This window comes from Schistocerca serialis, chromosome 6 (genome assembly GCF_023864345.2).
Source record: "Schistocerca serialis cubense isolate TAMUIC-IGC-003099 chromosome 6, iqSchSeri2.2, whole genome shotgun sequence".
NCBI classification, from domain to species: Eukaryota; Metazoa; Arthropoda; class Insecta; order Orthoptera; family Acrididae; genus Schistocerca; species Schistocerca serialis.
Window position 1 is genome coordinate 599,366,174 of NC_064643.1, and position 19,710 is coordinate 599,385,883.

General features: G+C 44.1%; 1 protein-coding gene across 1 annotated transcript in view; it reads right to left on the reverse strand.

Moving 5' to 3' along the window:
• The window catches only part of LOC126483615 (uncharacterized), a 733,734-nt gene that overhangs the window by 275,429 nt on the left and 438,595 nt on the right, over positions 1–19,710 (reverse strand). The window contains exon 7 of the mRNA XM_050106657.1: positions 12,946–13,074. Coding sequence (XP_049962614.1) covers positions 12,946–13,074 — 129 coding nt within the window. The remainder of the gene's footprint in view (positions 1–12,945; positions 13,075–19,710) is intronic.

Below are 19,710 nucleotides of genomic sequence, written 5' to 3' on the forward strand. Positions count from 1 at the left end.
GACAGTCACAAACATGACAGAACTGAATAGTATTAAGTGAAGTTACTCGAGCCAAAAGTGCAAACTTAACACCATTTGCAATTGTAACAGCCCCAATACTCAGATATAGTCTTGTAATTTTATTAATTTTTTAATTATACCCATATTTGTACCTTCAACTAATTGTTTTTGTAACTGTATTAACTTTTCACTATTTCTTTTTGTGTCTTAGCTCTAATCATTACTTAATTTTAGTTACTGCTAATACTTTTTTCATTTTCTCAGTTTATTCTCTTCCGTTCTGAAATATTTCTATTGCAATTATTAGTCTCTCCTTTAGTTCATTAATCACCCATCTCTTTGGTTTAAATTGTTCATAACAAAAATCACTATCAGTATCACTTTAGCAAATTTCAATCTAATTGTAGCTTCCTACGATAATCACTACCAGTATCACTTTAGTAAATTTCAATTTAATTCTAGCTTCCTACGATAATCTATCAATTATTAAGCTTACTTCTCTCTGCTGGCAGCATCGGCCTCTTAAATCACTCCCTTCTCCCTTATTTCCACCCTAAGCTGTTTCAAATACGCTAATTACATTTCTCCTCTTACGACAGAGGATACACAGTGACACACAGCCGTCACTATTTTGGTCATATTCTCCTTGCACCGAATACCACTAATCCATTTTCCATACTCCCGCAACCTCAGGAAATCTTTAGCAGTCGCCTTTCTTTCGGCACTCGCGGTGTCACAAACAGGGCGCGCAAAATCTCGGACACCCCTGTGTTAAGTCACTTGGCGGAAGCAGCGGCCAGTGCCCCTCGCGGCAGGTAGTGCCTAACAAAGGGACAAACCAGTCTGCCACCCTACTCCAGGCTGCTCAGCGGAACGCGTCAGAGCTTTTAGCAGCTCACTGCAACATCCAGTCTTTACCTGTGCATTACGAAGAACTTAGCCTCCTCTTCAACCAACTAAACTACCACGTAATCCTCTTATCCGAAACGTGGTTGAAATCACACATATCCTCTGCATCTTTTCATCTCCCAGGGTACACATTTCTTAGGGCAGACAGATCAAAAAAGCGAGGTGGCGGGGTCGGCGCGTATATACGAACAGAGCTCAAAGCGAAAGTCTTATGTACGTCAAATCCTGCTGTAGAAAAAGAGGCTGAATTCATGTTCATTGAAATAAATATACAAAGTCGGAAATTCTTGACTGGCGTCGTGTACAAGCCGCCAAAAATAAGCTCAATGAGTTCCTTCCAGTCGGAATTACATTCACTTCAGTGTCAATACGAACATGTCATCGTAATGGGTGACTTGAACATAGACCTGCTAAGAGACACTCCCTCCGCAATAAACCTAAGAAGACTGTTTAGTTGCAATAGCATGAACATTCTTCCATTACAACCTACACACCATACGGCGCACAGTCATACTCTTATAGACGTAATCGCAACGAAACAGACTGACAAAGTAAGAGATGTTGGTCAACATCGGCCCCAGGCCTCTCAGCACATGATGTAATATTCCTGGCCTACTCTGTGCAGCCCCCAAGGATCAAATCGCGTTACATAACTTGTAGAAACATGAAACGTATTGACCTTGACGCTCTAACAGCCGATTGCTCAGAAATCTCATGGCATCAAATAATCAGAAAACCCACAATCGACGGCAAAATTAATGAACTTGGTGATAAACTCACTGCCCTCTATGACAAACATGCACCTGTGCGCACAATCCGTGTAAGAAAATCTCCTGCTCCATGGCTGACAGCTGAATTACGTCAAATGATGACTAATAGGGATGCTGCCCACAGGCGTTTCAAGGCAGATCCGAAACCCGAGCGTTTCGAAGAATATAGAAAGCTATGGAACAGAGTGAAACAATGCATTCGCAATGCTAAAATCAGGCACGCTCGCTCCCTTGTATGCAGCGATCTGACGCCCACGACTCTATGGAAGAATCTCCGTAGCTTGGGGGTCGGAAAGGCAAAATCGGAAACTACTCTTCATGTGTCAGCTAACGAATTAAATGAATTCTTCTCTGCACCTCTGAATACCAGCACAGCTGATAACACTGGGCAACAACCAAAAAAACGTCATGGGTTTCTCAGCTGATTTAGACTAATTTTGGTGTTCTGAGTCCGAATATCACATTGATTTTGCTCTATCAGGTCAACTTTTTGAGATACAGCCATAGGCCTACATGACCATTTTTCCCTGAAATGTAAGCCTTTTTATAGGCTTCAATATGCTAATATTAGGGGTTTTAAGGGGATTATTCAGGACATATGAAAACAAAAGAAGCCTTTAAGATTGTAACAGTTAATCATTCCAATAGATGCCTTTTTTTCTTACTATAGTATAAAATTTATTCTAATTTTTATTGTCTGACAGTCAACTCCATATTTCTATTACTATTTCAGATTGATATGGCTTCTGCGCGACGTTCATGCATGAATAATCCAGACGTTTTCTCCTACATCTGCGGAGAATACACGCTTTCAGTGGACAGGAAGAACATCACGGGATTTGTGAAGAACGCCTACCAGGCTTACTTTCAAGTCAAGCTGGGTGACCAAGGTAAGCCCCGGGCACCGCACACGGTCTGCAAGAAGTGCGTGGAATACCTCCGGCGGTGGACGAAGGGCACGAAAACTTCACTGAAGTTTGGGATTCCGATGGTTTGGAGGGAGCCCTTGGACCATGCATCGGATTGTTACTTCTGCGCCATCAATACTACTGGCATCAACCGGAAGAATCGGCACAGCCTCCAGTACCCCGACCTTCCATCTGCCCGCCGTCCAGTTGCTCACTGCGAAGAAATTCCTGTACCAGCGTTCACAGAGCTTCCTAACATCGACGACGAGGGCACCACTGCAGACGAGGGAGGATATATAGCAGACGAGGAGTATGAAGCACAAGATGGTCGGCAGCTCTTTTCACAATGTGAGCTTAATGATCTTGTTCGGGATCTCAGCTTGTCGAAGACTTCATCCGAGCTGTTGGCCTCCAGACTCAAAGAGAAAAATCTACTTGGCGAGGACGCGCGCATCACTTTCTTTCGTAGAAGGCATGAGGACTACATGGGCTACTTCTGCCAGGAGGAAGACCTAGTGTACTGCCGAGATGTCGCCGGTCTTCTTGTTAATTCGGGGCTCCTACATACAATCCGAGAGATTGGCGACTCTTTATTGACAGCTGCAAGCGCTCTTTGAAGTGTGTGCTCCTCCACAACGGGAACGAGTTCGCCTCAATCCCTCTTGCTCACTCCACAACTCTCGTAGAGAAATATGAAGCAGTGAAGTACGTGCTCGACAAAATCCAATATGAGCAGCACCAATGGATCATCTGCGTCGACTTCAAGATGGTGAACTTTCTACTTGGTCAGCAGTCCGGGTTCACGAAATACCCATGCTTTATATGTATGTGGGACAGTCGAGACAGAGCCCAGCACTATGTAAAGAAAGTGTGGCCGCCACGAGAGCAGTTAGTACCTGGTGCGAGAAACATCATAAACGAACCTCTTGTTGACCGGGAGAAGATATTGATCCCACCGCTACACATGAAGCTTGGGTTAATGAAACAGTTCACGCGTGCTCTGGAAAAGGATGGGAGGTGCTTCCACTACCTGTGCCGAGCCTTTCCGCGGCTGACAATTGAGAAGCTGAAGGCCGGCATTTTCGATGGGCCACAGATACGGCAGCTCATAAAGGACACAGAGATCGAAAACTCCATGAACACGTTAGAGTGCGCCGCGTGGAAATCGTTTGTGCAGGTGGTGAACAACTTCCTGGGGAACACGAAGGCAGCAAACCACGCCAGACTCATCAGCAGCATGATAGAGGCCTTTCAAAAGCTCGGGTGTTTGATGAGTATAAAGATGCACTTCCTGTACTCACACATGGAGAAGTTTCCTGAAAACCTTGGGGCGATGAGCGACGAGCAGGGAGAAAGGTTCCATCAGGACATGCGTCAAATGGAGGATAGGTACCAGGGGAGGTGGGACGCAGTCATGATGGCGGACTACTGCTGGATGCTGAAGAGAGACAACCCAGCAGCTGCTCACAAACGGGAATCGAAGAAACGCCGATTCATGCCGTGAACTCTGAACTTTTGTGTCACGTAACGCTCATTGTTATACTAATATTATGATAAATATGCTTATTTAATTTGATGGAGTAAATAAAAACTTAATGAATTTGCATACGTTGACTTTTATTTCTTGAGGAAAACGGAAAAAATCTTCCGGGGTTTCTCAGCAGATGATACAAAGAAATTTGTTTTTTTACGAAAAATAGATTTTTAAAAATTTCTGTAGCAAAAAATCCTGACCTGATAGAACAAAACCAAGGTCATTTTCGGACTCAGGGCATCAAAATTAGTCTAATTCAGCGGGAAAACCCTAGACTTTTTAAAAAAAATCTTTTTTTGTTGCCCAGTGTAATTACCGTCCACAAGAATCCCCAAACAGGATAACTAACAACGATATCTTCCATCTAAAACATGTAACAACAAATACGGCAAGAAAAGCAGTAATGAGAATCTCTTCTGATGCAATAGGCAACGACAGTATCGGTATAACCATGATTAAGAATGTTGCCGACATCTTAGTACCTGTCTTAACTGACATATTTAATTTTTGCCTCGTGAACGGAATATATCCCACTGCATGGAAAAGAAGCCTAATTCGACCCATCCCTAAGATCGAAAACCCGCAACTGCCTAGTGATTACCGACCAATTAGCATACTGCCTGCTGTTTCCAAAGCACTTGAATATATTGTTCATGACCAAATCACTGAACACTTGCATGAATTCAGCCTATATGGCAAATTTCAATCCGGTTTCCGTAAACATCACAGCACAAACACTGCTCTAATTAAAGTAACTGATGACCTGAAAAATGCCATCGGCAATCGAAAGGCAACAATATTGACGCTACTGGACTTCAGCAAAGCTTTTGACACTGTTAACTTTGACATATTGCTCAGAAAAATGCAACAGCTTAATTTCTCTGATAGTGCAATGAGATGGTTTGAAAGCTACTTAAAAGACATACAGCAATGTGTTGTCTGCGTAAATGAAAAATCTTCCTGGAAACATGTTTCCTCGGGAGTGCCACAAGGATCAGTCTTAGGACCACCTTTGTTTTCTTTATATGTCAACGATATTTCGTCGGTTTTGTCCTCCTGTAAATATTATTTCTATGCCGCCGAACTCCAGCTCTACCTAAGCGTCAGACCTGAAGATGTAAACACTGCAATCGCTCAGATGAATGATGATCTGTCTTCAGTAGTGACATGGGCGAAAAACCTGGGGCTTAAACTAAATGCAAAAAAGACGCAAGTAATCTTAATAGCCCATCAGAAATCAATAAGTTCAGATTTCCGCGAACGGCTACCTCCTATTCTGCTCGACGGTACTCCAATACCATATCAGAAAACAGTGAAGAACTTGGGTGTAACTTTGGATGAGCGTGTCAACTGGGCGGAGAATGCAGTCGCAGTGTGCCGAAAGACATCTGCTTGTCTCTATGCTCTCAAAAAGTTTCGGAACATATTTCCACAGGACTTGAATCGCCAGCTCGTGCAAGCACTCGTTCTACCGAACCTCCACTATTGTAATGTGATTCAACAAGGCATGAGTAGTGAAAACAAAAGACGGCTAGAGCTAACCATGAATGCCTGTGTGCGTTACACCTGCAACATTCGCCGATATGATCATGTTAGTGCTTCATACTCCGAGCTAGGGTGGCTGCGGCCGGACAAATTGCGTGACTACCACACTCTATGTCTACTCCACCGACTCCTCGTCGCGCAAGCACCCCAGTACCTTGCTTCAGAGATTAAAAACCTGTCATGTCATCATAATCGAAACACGAGGTCACTCTTATTTGGTATCCTAATTGTGCCCACTCACAAAACAAAAACTTTTGCAAACTCCTTCTCAGTTGCCGCTGTCCGCCTCTGGAACAAACTGCCCCTTACCTTGCGCAAAATTCGATCTCCTGCTGCTTTTAAGAAGAAGTTGAAGCATTTCCTACTATCATCCTCATAAAGTTCTCCACAAAATTAATGTACAAAGACAATCCCCTCATCTGTCAAATAGCAACGCTAGCGTCTCCTATCTTGCTCCTGAGATGCCTTCCTCTTCATCTATCTCTATTAGCCACGCAATCTTCTTTTCCTTTATATTTCCTTAATTATGTTTCATCGCGTCTCTATTCTTCTCCTCCCTTCACCATGAGTCTCCCTCATACTCCCTGCTGCCAGCACTCCTATCTAAAATCTGTCTCTTCAATAATGTCTAATTATAACAGTACTTGTGACCTAAGAATATAAACTCTATATGTATGTATTTTTCCAGGTGTACCTTTCAAATTGTTTATTTCACTTTTGTACTAGATGTAGTTTAACATGCCTACTAAAACATATGAATGTAAAATAAGTAGAATGCCTGGTTAGATGTAAGAGAGGGCCTGATGGCCCTAATCTTGCCAGGTTAAATAAATCAATAAATAAAATAAGTAAATAAAATAAAAGTCTACAACTGATCGACGTTAGAGATATAGGTCTACAGTTCTGCACATCTGTTCGACGTCCCTTCTTGAAAACAGGGATGACCTGTGCCCTTTTCCAATCCTTTGGAACGCTACGCTCTTCTAGAGACCTACGGTACACCGCTGCAAGAAGGGGGGGGGGGCAAGTTCCTTCGTGTACTCTGTGTAAAATCGAACTGGTATCCCCTTTCCTCTTTTGAGCGACTTTAATTGTTTCTCTATCCCTCTGTCGTCTATTTCGATATCTACCATTTTGTCATCTGTGCGACAATCTAGAGAAGGAACTACAGTGCAGTCTTCCTCTGTGAAACAGCTTTGGAAAAAGACATTTAGTATTTCGGCCTTTAGTCTGTCATCCTCTGTTTCATGCCCTCCTCATTCCTATTGAAATTCCTGAGGTGTTTCACGATCTCTATGGCCTCTCTGTATTGTCTTTCCTGGATTCGCTTGTGCCTGTCAGTACTTGAATCCTATCAAAATGAATGTGGTGGTCGCCTGGCTGTAAAGCATGTTATGCAACAGCTCATCCCCTCTTCTGCAATTGCCCTTGTGCTCTTCAAGTCGTTTTTTGACAGTCATTTTTGTAGTATCCACGTACACTACCCACAACTACACGGAATTCTATAAATTCCGCCTTTTTCCCGCGGTGCCCAATCACAAAAATCTACTCGCAAGGCCCATGTCAAAAGTGCAGTGTATTCAACGCCTGCAACAGGCTTTAACAAAATTGTCAAGCAAACAGTTTCTTCAGTGCAATGCCAGTCCAACAAACTTTTTGTTCATTTGCAAATTAGTGGAAATTCCAGTTGGACAAGTGTGCCTCTGTTACATTGCTGAATCGTAACACGCATGAACTGTCAGGCTTATAATCGACAAAACATTCCCATTCTCGAAAAATGTACCTTGCCTGCCATATATCGCTCGAATTCGCGTACTGCGACTTTCACTGTGCTACAATCCGCTATTGTGAGAACCTATTTGGCCTGGACTCTTTTCATTTTTTGGCTTCAACATTCAGGCCACTGTGTTGTCAGTGTCTGCATTCAATGCAAAAGAAAGTGTAGCTAGCTAGCTGAAAGAATTCCCTGAACTCTTTTCTGAAGGTTTGGGCAAGGCTACAAATTTTTTGTACACATTACTATGAAAGACAATGCTCAGACGAAATTTTGCCGTGCCAGAACTGTTCCCATTACATTACGAGACAAAGTCGCGGCTGATCTTAAAGAATTGCAATTGTGCCTATACAAGCTAGCCAGTGGGCAATTCCATTGAATTTGCTCCCCAAACCTTCAGGTTGCATTCTCTCTGGGTTTACATTAGGGCAAACTGTGGTTGATGCTTATCCATTGCGACGAATAGAGGATCTCATGGACAGATTAGGCGCTGATCGGTACTTTTCTAAAATTGATTTGCACGACGCATATCTTCAAATACCGCTAGATGAAGAATCTCAAGAAGTTTGTGTTGTGAACACTCATTTGGGCTTGTTTAAACACTTGCGTTTGCCTTTTGGCAGTGATTACGCATCCGCCATTTTTCAACGGTGTTTGGAACAGGTGACTGCTCAAGTACCAAACTGTTCGAACTATTTGGACGATATTGTCGTAGCAGGTCGTGCACCTGAAAAACACATTGTAAATTTGCGTGTTTTGTTTTTGTGTTTTATTTGATGCAGGACTAGAGTGTAGACTGGACAAGTGCGATTTTTTTGAACCAGAACTGCGGTATCTTGGTAATGCCATAAACAGTCAAAGAGTGAAATCTCTTCAATCACTTTTGTTAGCCATACGAGACATGCCTGTTCCTTTCAATGTCACAGAACTGCAATCAGTCTTAGGGAAAATGAACTATTATATTCGGTTCAGACCGAATGCTGCACAAATTACTGCACCATAGAATCGCAAGAATGTCCCCTTCGTTTGGACAGACGAGTCTGAAGAAGCTTTACAAAAACTTAAAGATGCACTGCTCAGTGATCGATGAATGGTGCACTTTGTCCTGATAAACCGGTTGTGTTGCAAGCTGACGCTTCCTCTTATGGAATCAGTGCAGATCATTCGCACAGAAGTGGTGATACGACAGCCTTAATGCTTTCACATCAAAAGTATTGTCCAGCGTATTTTCTATCATGCATCATCCTTACATAATTTTGCTTGTTTTTCCGTATTGTTGTTCCAGTCGTCACATTAATCACATCAACACAACGTACTCTACACGCCATCATTGTAACCACTTTCACCGAAAGACACTTGAATGAGCGCTGCGTGCTTGCGTTGTATAGGTATACCAGGAAGCGCGAATCAGCCTCTCTGCGTGCTCAGCACCCTATCAGAGGACACATGAGCTGCCTGCGACGTCGACTTAAGGCCTGGCCAGACAGAATCCGGCCTGCCGCTGCGACGGACGGCGCAGCGGTGGGCCGGACCTGTCAGCGGCCAGGGACGACACACAGGCAATGGCCGGCCGGCCGGCCGCAGCGACTCTTCATGCGTCAGCTGTTACACTGTGGAAGGGGCCGAAACCCATTATTAAGCTTGCATGCGTAGTGCGATTGTCTTGCGTTAGACGATTTGGAATGTTCACGCGGGACACGTTATCTTTGTGCGAGTTTTTTTTTATTTTTATTTTTTTTTTTTTTCATTGCAGAAATGAGTAGCTTGCACTAGCGATACGAAATGGCACCAAGAAGAGGAGATGTTGGGTACACGACATTGATAACAAGAGAGAAAGCTTAGGAGAATACCGTCGTCTGTGTATTGATCGTGAGTCTGACGAAGATAGGTTCTTCAAATATTTTCGTATGTCGCAAGAATGTTTCGAGGAAATGCATCGCCTGATACAAAGGTAGCACCGAGAAGTGCACAACGAACTGGAGAAAGCCAATTGATACAAGTCACAGACAAGCCGTTTGTTTGAGGTAAGTTTTACCGTTTGTGGCCTCTTTGTGCTTGAAATGGAAGTAATATAAATTATTCCATTTCAGTTTTGTTGTATCATATGAAAGGTTCGGCGGAAGAAAGTGCTATCCCACAACGTAGTTACGAGTGGAGTGATAAATTTATCTGCAGTGTTTACGAATACAGCAAACGATAGTAACATCTAGTTCCGTATGTTCCGCTAGAGAGAACTTTCTACTTAATAGATTGTTTTGTTTCATTGTATTCATAACATTGTCATTGAATTTAAACAAACATATCTTTGGTCGTTAACTTATCTATTCGTTCTATCGGCATAATTGATTTTTATCTTTTCCAGATACTTGACTACAGGCGACAGTCACTAGACCGTAGCTTTTTCTTTTCGGTTATGACGTTCAACACTCTCAGGTATTATGGAACAAGTGTGGCAGACAATAAGGATTGTTCTACAGCCCAAGTATTTTCCTACTCCTACAACTGAGATGTGGAAGAAATCCGAAGAAGGATTTATAGAACTGGGGGTTTCCGAACTGCCTTGGAAGCATAGACGTAAAGGCTGTCAGGTTAAAATGCCCGAAGGATAGTGGATCCCAGTTCTTCTGTTACAAACAGTTCTTTTCGCTAGTTCTCCTGGCGATCGTTGATCCATACTACCGAGTTTACAGTAGTTGATATTTGAAGTTATGGACGTCACAGTGACAACACTATTCAGCTATCTATCAAGAGTATATCGAGGACAAATGTATTCTACCTCCAAATCAGGATCGCGTGTATCATACAAAAAGTTGTATTCTCTCACCTCCACTACAAGTCTTTCTGTGTGCATGCACTACGAGCTGCAAGACAAAAACCGCCTCACGCCGCTTCTTCTAGTGTGACCAAACAGCAGTTGAGTGCGCCAACAGAGGCAAGCAGCCGCTCCGGCTTGCGGCGAATCTGTAATCTGTGACAACCCGGCAACGGCCGGTGCGGCAGGCCGGCTGCCGGTGCGTCAAAGCCGCACTCAGTGTGACTGCAGCCATACAGTAACGAGCGATTCAACAGTGCGGCCTGCCGGCTGCGGTTCAAGGCCACAGGCCGGACGGCCAGGCCGCATTCTGTCTGGCCAGGCCTTTAACGCCGCCTCGGATCAGCTCAGCAGAGAGCGGGAGGAGGATGGCTATCCCGCGGCAGCAGTTGGCGATTACAATGGACATGGACGCTGATAGCAACTGCTGGAATTCGAATAGATTTCCAGCGGAAGTCTGCACTGCCAAGCATTCAGTTTACATGCCTGGGAAACAAGACGCTCGAATCTGGTGGAAGACGGCCTTAGCAATTGTTATTTGATATCTCCGGAACTTACAGGCAAAGCGGAATGGATGGGCCAGACGGGTTTCCATGGTGAGAATCTTAATGTGCTGCTGTACGAGAAACTATTTGGAGTTATCCTCTGTGCCGTGTAGTTCTCATACTTATGTTTCACTTAGCCCTACTTTTGCTAAGAGGCGTTTAACAGCAGTTAACATGCGATACTTTATTTCTTTCATGTTTATAGCTGTCTTTCGCCTTTGCGGGCTGTTTATCATTCATGAATATTTTTTGTTGTGTCTCTAGTGAGCGCTTAGCATAAATGGAAATTCAATTTTCTTATCTTCCCTTGAAGCAGTATGTGCGTTCTGATCCAAATTGTATTTATACAACACTATGTAAATTGTAGAAAGGCAAACGATGTTCACTGCTGAGAGTTTCTGTCTGTTCATGTTAAAAATATTGCTATTTATTGGGTTCGAGCATGATTTGTAATTTAGAAGTATTATTTGGATGAGCTTGGGTACGTAGAGTTAAATACACTACTGTTAGTTGAAGCCAGTGGGCCCTGTTTGTTAAATCTATTTGCACATCTTTTATCGTTGCCCATTTGTCTTAGTGTTCTTCAGTTGCGGCTCACAACCAGCTCTAGCTGATAACAAACATCCATTTATGTATGTTTATTGGTCCTGCCACAATGTTAATGAACAGACTTACAATAAAATTATTTATTGATTTATACTCAGCAGACCGGTACGGGATTGACAGAAGTATTCAAGAAGGCAGTAAACATATTGCATGACATTCCAACAAACAATACATATAAAGTGAAAATTGTGGTCGAAGTATCTAGCCATTTTAAATAATAATGGATGTCAGGCAGAGAGATGGCCTATAATCCTTACTGTTCAACAATATTTTGTGGAAAAATATAATAATTAATTATTTTCAGCTCAAAATCACATTTGTACCAGTAAATCCAAGAACGGAATGGTATGGAATCAGGACCGAGTGTCTAGCACTTTCAAACGATTTTGCAGTATTTGCAACGTATGTGGCACAATCAATATCTGAAATAAATCTTTTAAAGAAAACTAATTTAAGAATTTCGTCTGAAAGCACTAACTTCGTGTCAAAAAAAGTTCCAAGAATGTAGAAATAAAAAGTAAATAAACAGCCTGGCTTAGTAAATTTAAATATCTTACAGGAAATATAAGAGAATGGTTAGAAATATTTGTAGTATACCTAAGCATTAATAAAATGGAAAGAAGATTTGTATCGCGAGCTGTATAAAATTATTACACTGCATTACATTGATTAAGCAGGAAGTTTTACATGCTGACGAGTGCTAAAGCTGAACTGTAAGCTGGAGAGGGGAGGAACTCGAAAGATGGATCATTGCCACAATAATAGATGCAGCATAACCAATTGAGGAGTGAAAAACGAGGAACGATGAAGAGACCTACGAAAATATATATAAAATGTCAGAGGTAATGGACAATTTAATCGTCTTTGGCCATCTGTACCGAATGCAACCTGACGAAAGAAATATGTCTGGCTTTCTGTATGAAGCCAACAATTGCATCGATATCAGAAAAGAAAATAGTCAGTTATAGATCAGAAAAGAAAATAGTCAGTTATAGACTACAAATATAAACACTTTTGGATAGTTACCAAGCTGGGAAAAAACCGGCAGGGACAGTACGTACAAGTGAAAGAGAAGGGCAGCATGAGCAGAAGATAAAGGTTCAAAATGGCTCTGAGCACTATGGGACTCAACTGCTGAGGTCATTAGTCCCCTAGAACTTAGAACTAGTTAAACCTAACCAACCTAAGGACATCACAAACATCCATGCCCGAGGCAGGATTCGAACCTGCGACCGTAGCGGTCTCGCGGTTCCTGACTGCAGCGCCTTTAACCGCACGGCCACTTCGGCCGGCGAAGATAAAGGAGAATTGGAACAAAATGAAATCACGGAGGAGAGGAACTGATGTTGTAATGTGATCATACCTGACCAATACGAATCTGGAAAGAATATTATAGTAGAAAATAATGAAATTTACGCTAAAGTATTAGGCAGAAAGTGCTATTTAATTAGCTACTGCAAGGAATAACGAGGCAGAGGATAACTAGGACGACATGGAGAGTGCTGGAGTGAGGGAGCACGGTGGGCCGTGGGTGGTACTCACAGTGTACCTCGAGGCGGTACGTCTTGTTGGCGGGCGGCGGGATGCCGTTGTCTGCGATGCACTGGTAGACGCCCATGTGCGCCCGCGACACGCGGGTCAGGTTCAGCGTGTAGCCAGACACCGACACGGCTGTAACACGGCACACACACACATGTAGACTACACAAAGGCGCACTACAAGCAGCCGCGGGCAGGTGCTGCCACAGTCCACGAAAGGAGCACCGCCGGGAATCCATCTGCCAGTCTCGTTCGTTGCCTGAAAGAGCGAGACGCTTCGATTTGCATCTGTAACAGTGCAGTCACGCCGATGTAGTTACTGGTCACCGTGTCACTATTACATACAGGGTGGTCGAAAACTCCCGTTACAAACATCTAGGATATGTAGAGGGCAGAGAGTACATAACATTTTGAATAGGGACCCATGTCTGGAAACGTATCCTTTCCGTTCTACGACAGTTTCAATGCAGATGATTATCTCATCCACACCCACGTGAGAAATGTACTTAGGTGTGATCCAGTACAATTGTTGCAATCCATTTGGAAAGAATACTGACTCGTTCCGTTATTACTTACGGTTTTGCACTACAACTTACACCTTATGGTTTACATTAGTCGACAAAAACAAGAACCCAGCATCTTCAGCACCAGCCGCAACGTACCGATGCATTACAACAGCGGCTCGATGTGGCGACCACCAACGCTGTTACACACATTGTACCTCCGAAGCTTGTTCCGGTACACTCTCTCCATCCCACCTCGTGTCTCTTCAATGCCTTGTGCAGTGGCCAGAGCTTGTGCCAGCGATCTTCCTTTGTTTCTACAGGTGCCTCATAAATTAGTCTCTAAATACGACCCCAAAAGAAATAGTCCATAGGGGTTATATCCGGTGATAGCGGCGGCCACGCGGTTGGACCACCATGGTCTGTCCATCTTTCACCATACCGTCTGTTGAGATGTCTCCGGACAGCCAGCGAAAAGTGAGGTGGTGTTCCATCATGCTGAAACCACATTTCCTGACGGACATTCAGTGACACAGCTTCCAAGAACGGGTCCATTACGTGTCGTAGGAAGACTAAGTATGCGGGACCCGTGAGCTTGGATGGAAGGAGGTATGGTCCAATCACATGACCGTCCAGAATACCTGCCACTCGTTAATTCCAAACCTGTCTTGAAATACCTGAACTTGCGTGTCATGAGGGTTTTCGTCCTTCCAAACATGGCTATTTCGAGCATTCAGAACACAATCCCTTGTGAACCTACATTCATCTGTGAAGAGAACTCGACGTGGAAACAGGGACGTGTCGATGCAACGGTGCAGGAACCATGTGCAGAAGGCGACGCGTTGTGGTGGAAAGTCTGCTGGACCCATAGCGTGTAAATGGTACGGATGTACGAGGGCAGTTCAATAAGTAATGCAACACATTTTTTTCTGAAACAGGGGTTGTTTTATTCAGCATTGAAATACACCAGGTTATTCCCCAATCTTTTAGCTACAAAACGCTATTTTTCAACGTAATCTCCATTCAAAGCTACGGCGTTACGCCACCTTGAAATGAGGGCCTGTATGCCTGCACGGTACCATTCCACTGGTCGATGTCGGAGCCAACGTCGTACTGCATCAATAACTTCTTCATCATCCGCGTAGTGCCTCCCACGGATTGCGTCCTTCATTGGGCCAAACATATGGAAATCCGACGGTGCGAGATCGGGGCTGTAGGGTGCATGAGGAAGAACAGTCCACTGAAGTTTTGTGAGCTCCTCTCGGGTGCGAAGACTTGTGTGAGGTCTTGCGTTGTCATGAAGAAGGAGAAGTTCGTTCAGATTTTTGTGCCTACAAACACGCTGAAGTCGTTTCTTCAATTTCTGAAGAGTAGCACAATACACTTCAGAGTTGATCGTTTGACCATGGGGAAGGACATCGAACAGAATAACCCCTTCAGCGTCCCAGAAGACTGTAACCATGACTTTACCGGCTGAGGGTATGGCTTTAAACTTTTTCTTGGTAGGGGAGTGGGTGTTGCGCCACTCCATTGATTGCCGTTTTGTTTCAGGTTCGAAGTGATGAACCCATGTTTCATCGCCTGTAACAATCTTTGACAAGAAATTGTCACCCTCAGCCAGATGACGAGCAAGCAATTCCGCACAGATGGTTCTCCTTTGCTCTTTATGGTGTTCGGTTAGACAACGAGGGACCCAGCGGGAACAAACCTTTGAATATCCCAAATGGTGAACAATTGTGACAGCACTACCAACAGAGATGTCAAGTTGAGCACTGAGTTGTTTGATAGTGATCCGTCGATCATCTCGAACGAGTGTGTTCGCACGCTCCGCCATTGCAGGAGTCACAGCTGTGCACGGCCGGCCCGCACGCGGGAGATCAGACAGTCTTGCTTGACCTTGCGGCGATGATGACACACGCTTTGCCCAACGACTCACCGTGCTTTTGTCGACTGCCAGATCTCCGTAGACATTCTGCAAGCGCCTATGAATATCTGAGATGCCCTGGTTTTCCGCCAAAAGAAACTCGATCACTGCCCGTTGTTTGCAACGGATGGCTCCGTACAGCGCTGCCACCTGTCGGAAGTCAATGAAACTATACGAGACGAAGCGGGAATGTTTGAAAATATTCCACAAGAAATTTCCGGTTTTTTCAACCAAAACTGGCCGAGAAAAAAAATGTGTTGCATTACTTATTGAACTGCCCTCGTAATTGTTGCTCATGCAGGGCGTGTAAGACGGTACTGTGACTAACAGCCATTACACGCACAATTTTTTGGGAACTTGTTGACGGGCTATCTTAAATGCGACGCAGTACACCTTCTTCAAATTCGGGAGTGCGAAGTCGCTGTGGAGCACCACAGCCCTGCCTCCTCACGGTGAAAGTGCCCGTTTCTTGTAGCCGTTGTGTAACTTGGGCAACTTGTTTGATGGAGTGTGACGGTGTGGAAAACGTTCGTAATACAGCCGATTAGCAGCTCTTCCGTTACCTCCAGCTTCGCCATACACAAGGAGCATGTCTGTGTATTCCGCAAACGTGTACTCCACCATGTTTCCTCTATCGGTGATGCACAGGCACTGACTCGGTCTCACAGCAAAGCGGGCAATAAGTGACGTCTGGGGACCGTTTGACGTAGTACACGTCATCGTGTCTACCCTGCTGGATACCCGGACAGGGAACTCTGAGACGTTTCTCCTGCCCTAAGCAGACGTTGACGAGGTACACATCTGAATTGAAACTGCCGTAGAACGGAAACGATACGATACCGGAGATAGGTTCCTTTTCCAAATGTTCTGTGCTTACTACCTACTACATGCTGAGTGGTAAAGTAGTGATACCCATGATTGCATATAAACCCTTTTATTTGCACATATGTAATCATTATGTTGCTTCCACAGCGCTGTAAATCTGCGGCGTCAGCAGTGAATTACACTGGTGTGTAAACTTCGGGACGAAAATAGCTTTCGGCTGACGTATCACTGTCAAGTAACATTGCTCGATGAAACTTGGACAATACACACACGAACTACTACAACATAGCGCAGAACGCTACAAAAGGGGAGGTATGGTTTTTAATAGAGCATGTGATCACCGTGGACGGCAATGCATGCTCTGCAAAACACTCCCATGCTGGCCACAGGGTTCACACGGCGTCCTTGAGGCAGGGCGTCGCATCCCTCCACCATCACTTCTGACAACTGCTGAGTGGTCGTGGGTGCGTGTGGACGTGCTGCAATCAGTGCCCTCCACTCCCCTCCTTCCCCCCTTCCCACTTCCCCAACAGATCCCGCACATCTTCGACGGGATTTAAGTAGGGGGAACGAGCTGGTCAGTCCATTCGTCGAAAATCTGCTCGTTTCAAGAGCTCGTCCACATGCGCAGTTCGATGTGGTCACGGTTTGTGATCCACACAAAAGAAGTTAGGGCAGAATGCACTTCTAAAAAGGTGGACGTGAGGAAGGAGTATAGTGTCACAACAACGTTTACCGGTGAGTTACTGTGTTCAAAAATTTGGACGTCACTACGTCCACGCCATATTATGCCATCTCACGCCAGAACACCTGGATCAGCTAAACACCAATATTCAATAATGGTGAGTTTGTCCTCATACGGCGAGAGTTGCACCCACAAACACTGTCGAACATGATCGATTTGGTGATCAAGGTGTTATGACTTGGGAAGGCATAATGCTGCATGGTTATACTTATTCCAAATAGCTGAACACACTACACTCTCCCGTGACCGTTTTAGTGACACTGCACTGTTTCAAATGGTTCAAATGGCTCTGAGCACTATGGGACTTAACTTCCTGAGGTCATCAGTCCCCTACAACTTAGAACTACTTAAACCTAACTAACCTAAGGAGATCACACACATCCATGCCCGAGGCAGGATTCGAACCTGCGACCGTAGCGGTCGCGCAGTTCCAGACTGTAGCGCCTAGAACCGCTCGGCCACTCCGGCCGGCTGCACTGTTTCCCATGCCAATCTTATCAAGGGTAAATTCCTCCCAGACCTAATTTTTGTGGACGACAATGCGCGACTTCATCGAGCAGCGGAACTGAAGGCTCTTTGGAACAAGTGGATATTCGGCCAATAGACTCGCCTATCAGTTGTTGTTGTATGTTGTATGTTAATCGGGGACCTAAAAACGACGGAGAGGCTCTGTCCCCGCCGCAGCCGCAGTGGTCTACTTCACCCCTGCGCCGCCTCCCCCAGGGAACGTCTCACACCAGACGAGTGTAACCCCTATATTTGCGTGGTAGAGTAATGGTGGTGTACGCATACCTGGAGAACTTGTTTGCGCAGCAGTCGCCGACATAATGTAGCTGAGGTGGAATAAGGGGAACCAGACCGCATACGCCGAGGCAGATGGAAAACCGCATAGAAACTATTCACAGACTGGCCGGCTCACCGGACCTCGATGCAAGTCCGCCGGGTGGATCCGTGCCGGGGACCAGGCGCTCCTTCCCGCTCCGGAAAACTGTGCGTTAGATCGCACGGCCAACCGGGCGGGCTCCGCCTATCAGTTACTCCGATTTAAGTCGCATCAAGGGATGGGATGCGTCGGGGAGACGTATTCCGGCACGTCCACATGCAGCAATGAGCATCTAGCAGTTACAACCGCACTGACGGACGAATGGAACGCCCTACCACAGTAACATCTTACCGACCTCGTGGCTAGCAAGGGAGCACGTTGCAGAGCGTGAGCTGTTGTCCGCGGTGAGCACGCGCTGTGTTAAGAACCATTCTCACCTTTTTTATTGTCCTGCAGACCATCACGAATTTCGGTGTTTGCAGCGTAATAATTATTTCCCTTCAACCAAAGTGTCATTTGTGTTCGTCTCACAGCGTACTTCATTCAGTTACCTTCTGAATTACATTGTAGCAGTTCTTTCTGTCAGTGACACACTATGTGAAAGCTATTTTCGACCTTACGTTTTGTGCATCAGTGAATTTTTCCATGGCGAATCAAGGGTATTCTCTTATTATTATTTTTATTCTACTCAACTCCGTTTTTCGTTTTAATGTGTATTCTTCCGATTTCCAAGCAACTGTGGCTATATTATATATTCATGCATATTTCTCTCTTTCATCGACGTGATACACTATTAATATGCCCTATCGTCCTGTAGTATGGTAACTATGAGACTCATATAGTACCTTAGCTTTTACACTAAAGGATGCTGGGGAGAAATTAACAGGATATATTTCCGGTGGTAAATCACAACAATCACAATGATAAAACGTCTGAAGGCGAAGGCGTAGTTGCTTGGAAGTGATAGACAAATTGTAACAACAAAAACAAATGAATGAAAAAAGTAAACTGCGTAAATTTTGGTACGGAAACTGTAGTAGCTATTCATTTCTTCAGAAACAGCGAATGTTAAACTAACACATAAATTGTAAGTGAGAAACATGCTACTTTTTTTTAATCAAATATGCGTATTTTAAATGAGTGTTCAGGTAGACTTTATTACCTGCATTCGTGAAAAGACGTTTCCGATTTGCGTGAGACGCAATGGACTCCTACTCGAAGAGCACAAACATGTGACAGTAGTTAAGGAAAAATTTCAAAATGATATCGTCTGTGTTGAGTTATGAAGTTATTTAGTTAGTTCTATGTTTCATAGATCATTTGAACGATTATTTTACCGATATGATGTGGAAAGAATCAGTTTAAAGGATATGTATACATGGGTAGTGTTAACATTAAGAAATACATTTTTTAGTCCTCTTCATGCCACTTCACTTAAACTGCTTTTGTACCTATCGGGCATTTTATGATATTGAGCAAATGATCAAAATTTTTTTGTTGCATATTGAACTCCTTTCTAAGCCATTGATAGCTTTAATAATGGACAATAAAGGTCTTTTTCATTTAGTTTTGTAAGTATGGATATCAATGTTCTTCTGAAATTGTCACGGATAATTTACAAGATGTATCATTAGCGAATATGCATATTCTGGTGGTGCAGTTAAATTACCGAACTCCTTGAGGAGGTTCCTATGTGAGAGCCACAGGTGAACACTACATGCTATTCTTACTGCTCTTTCTTGTTCAATCAGTACTCTCTAAATGAGTTACGAGTTACTCCGGAAAATAATTCCAAAAGACATTACTGAGTGAAATTATGCAAAACATATCAGGAAGTAAATCCGTCTGTTTCCAAGACATGGGCTTACGAGAAAAGAAAAAGCAGCTGAAGTTGTTTGAGAAGCTCGATAATATAGTTCTTCCAGAGAAGCTGTCATATTTGTGTACAC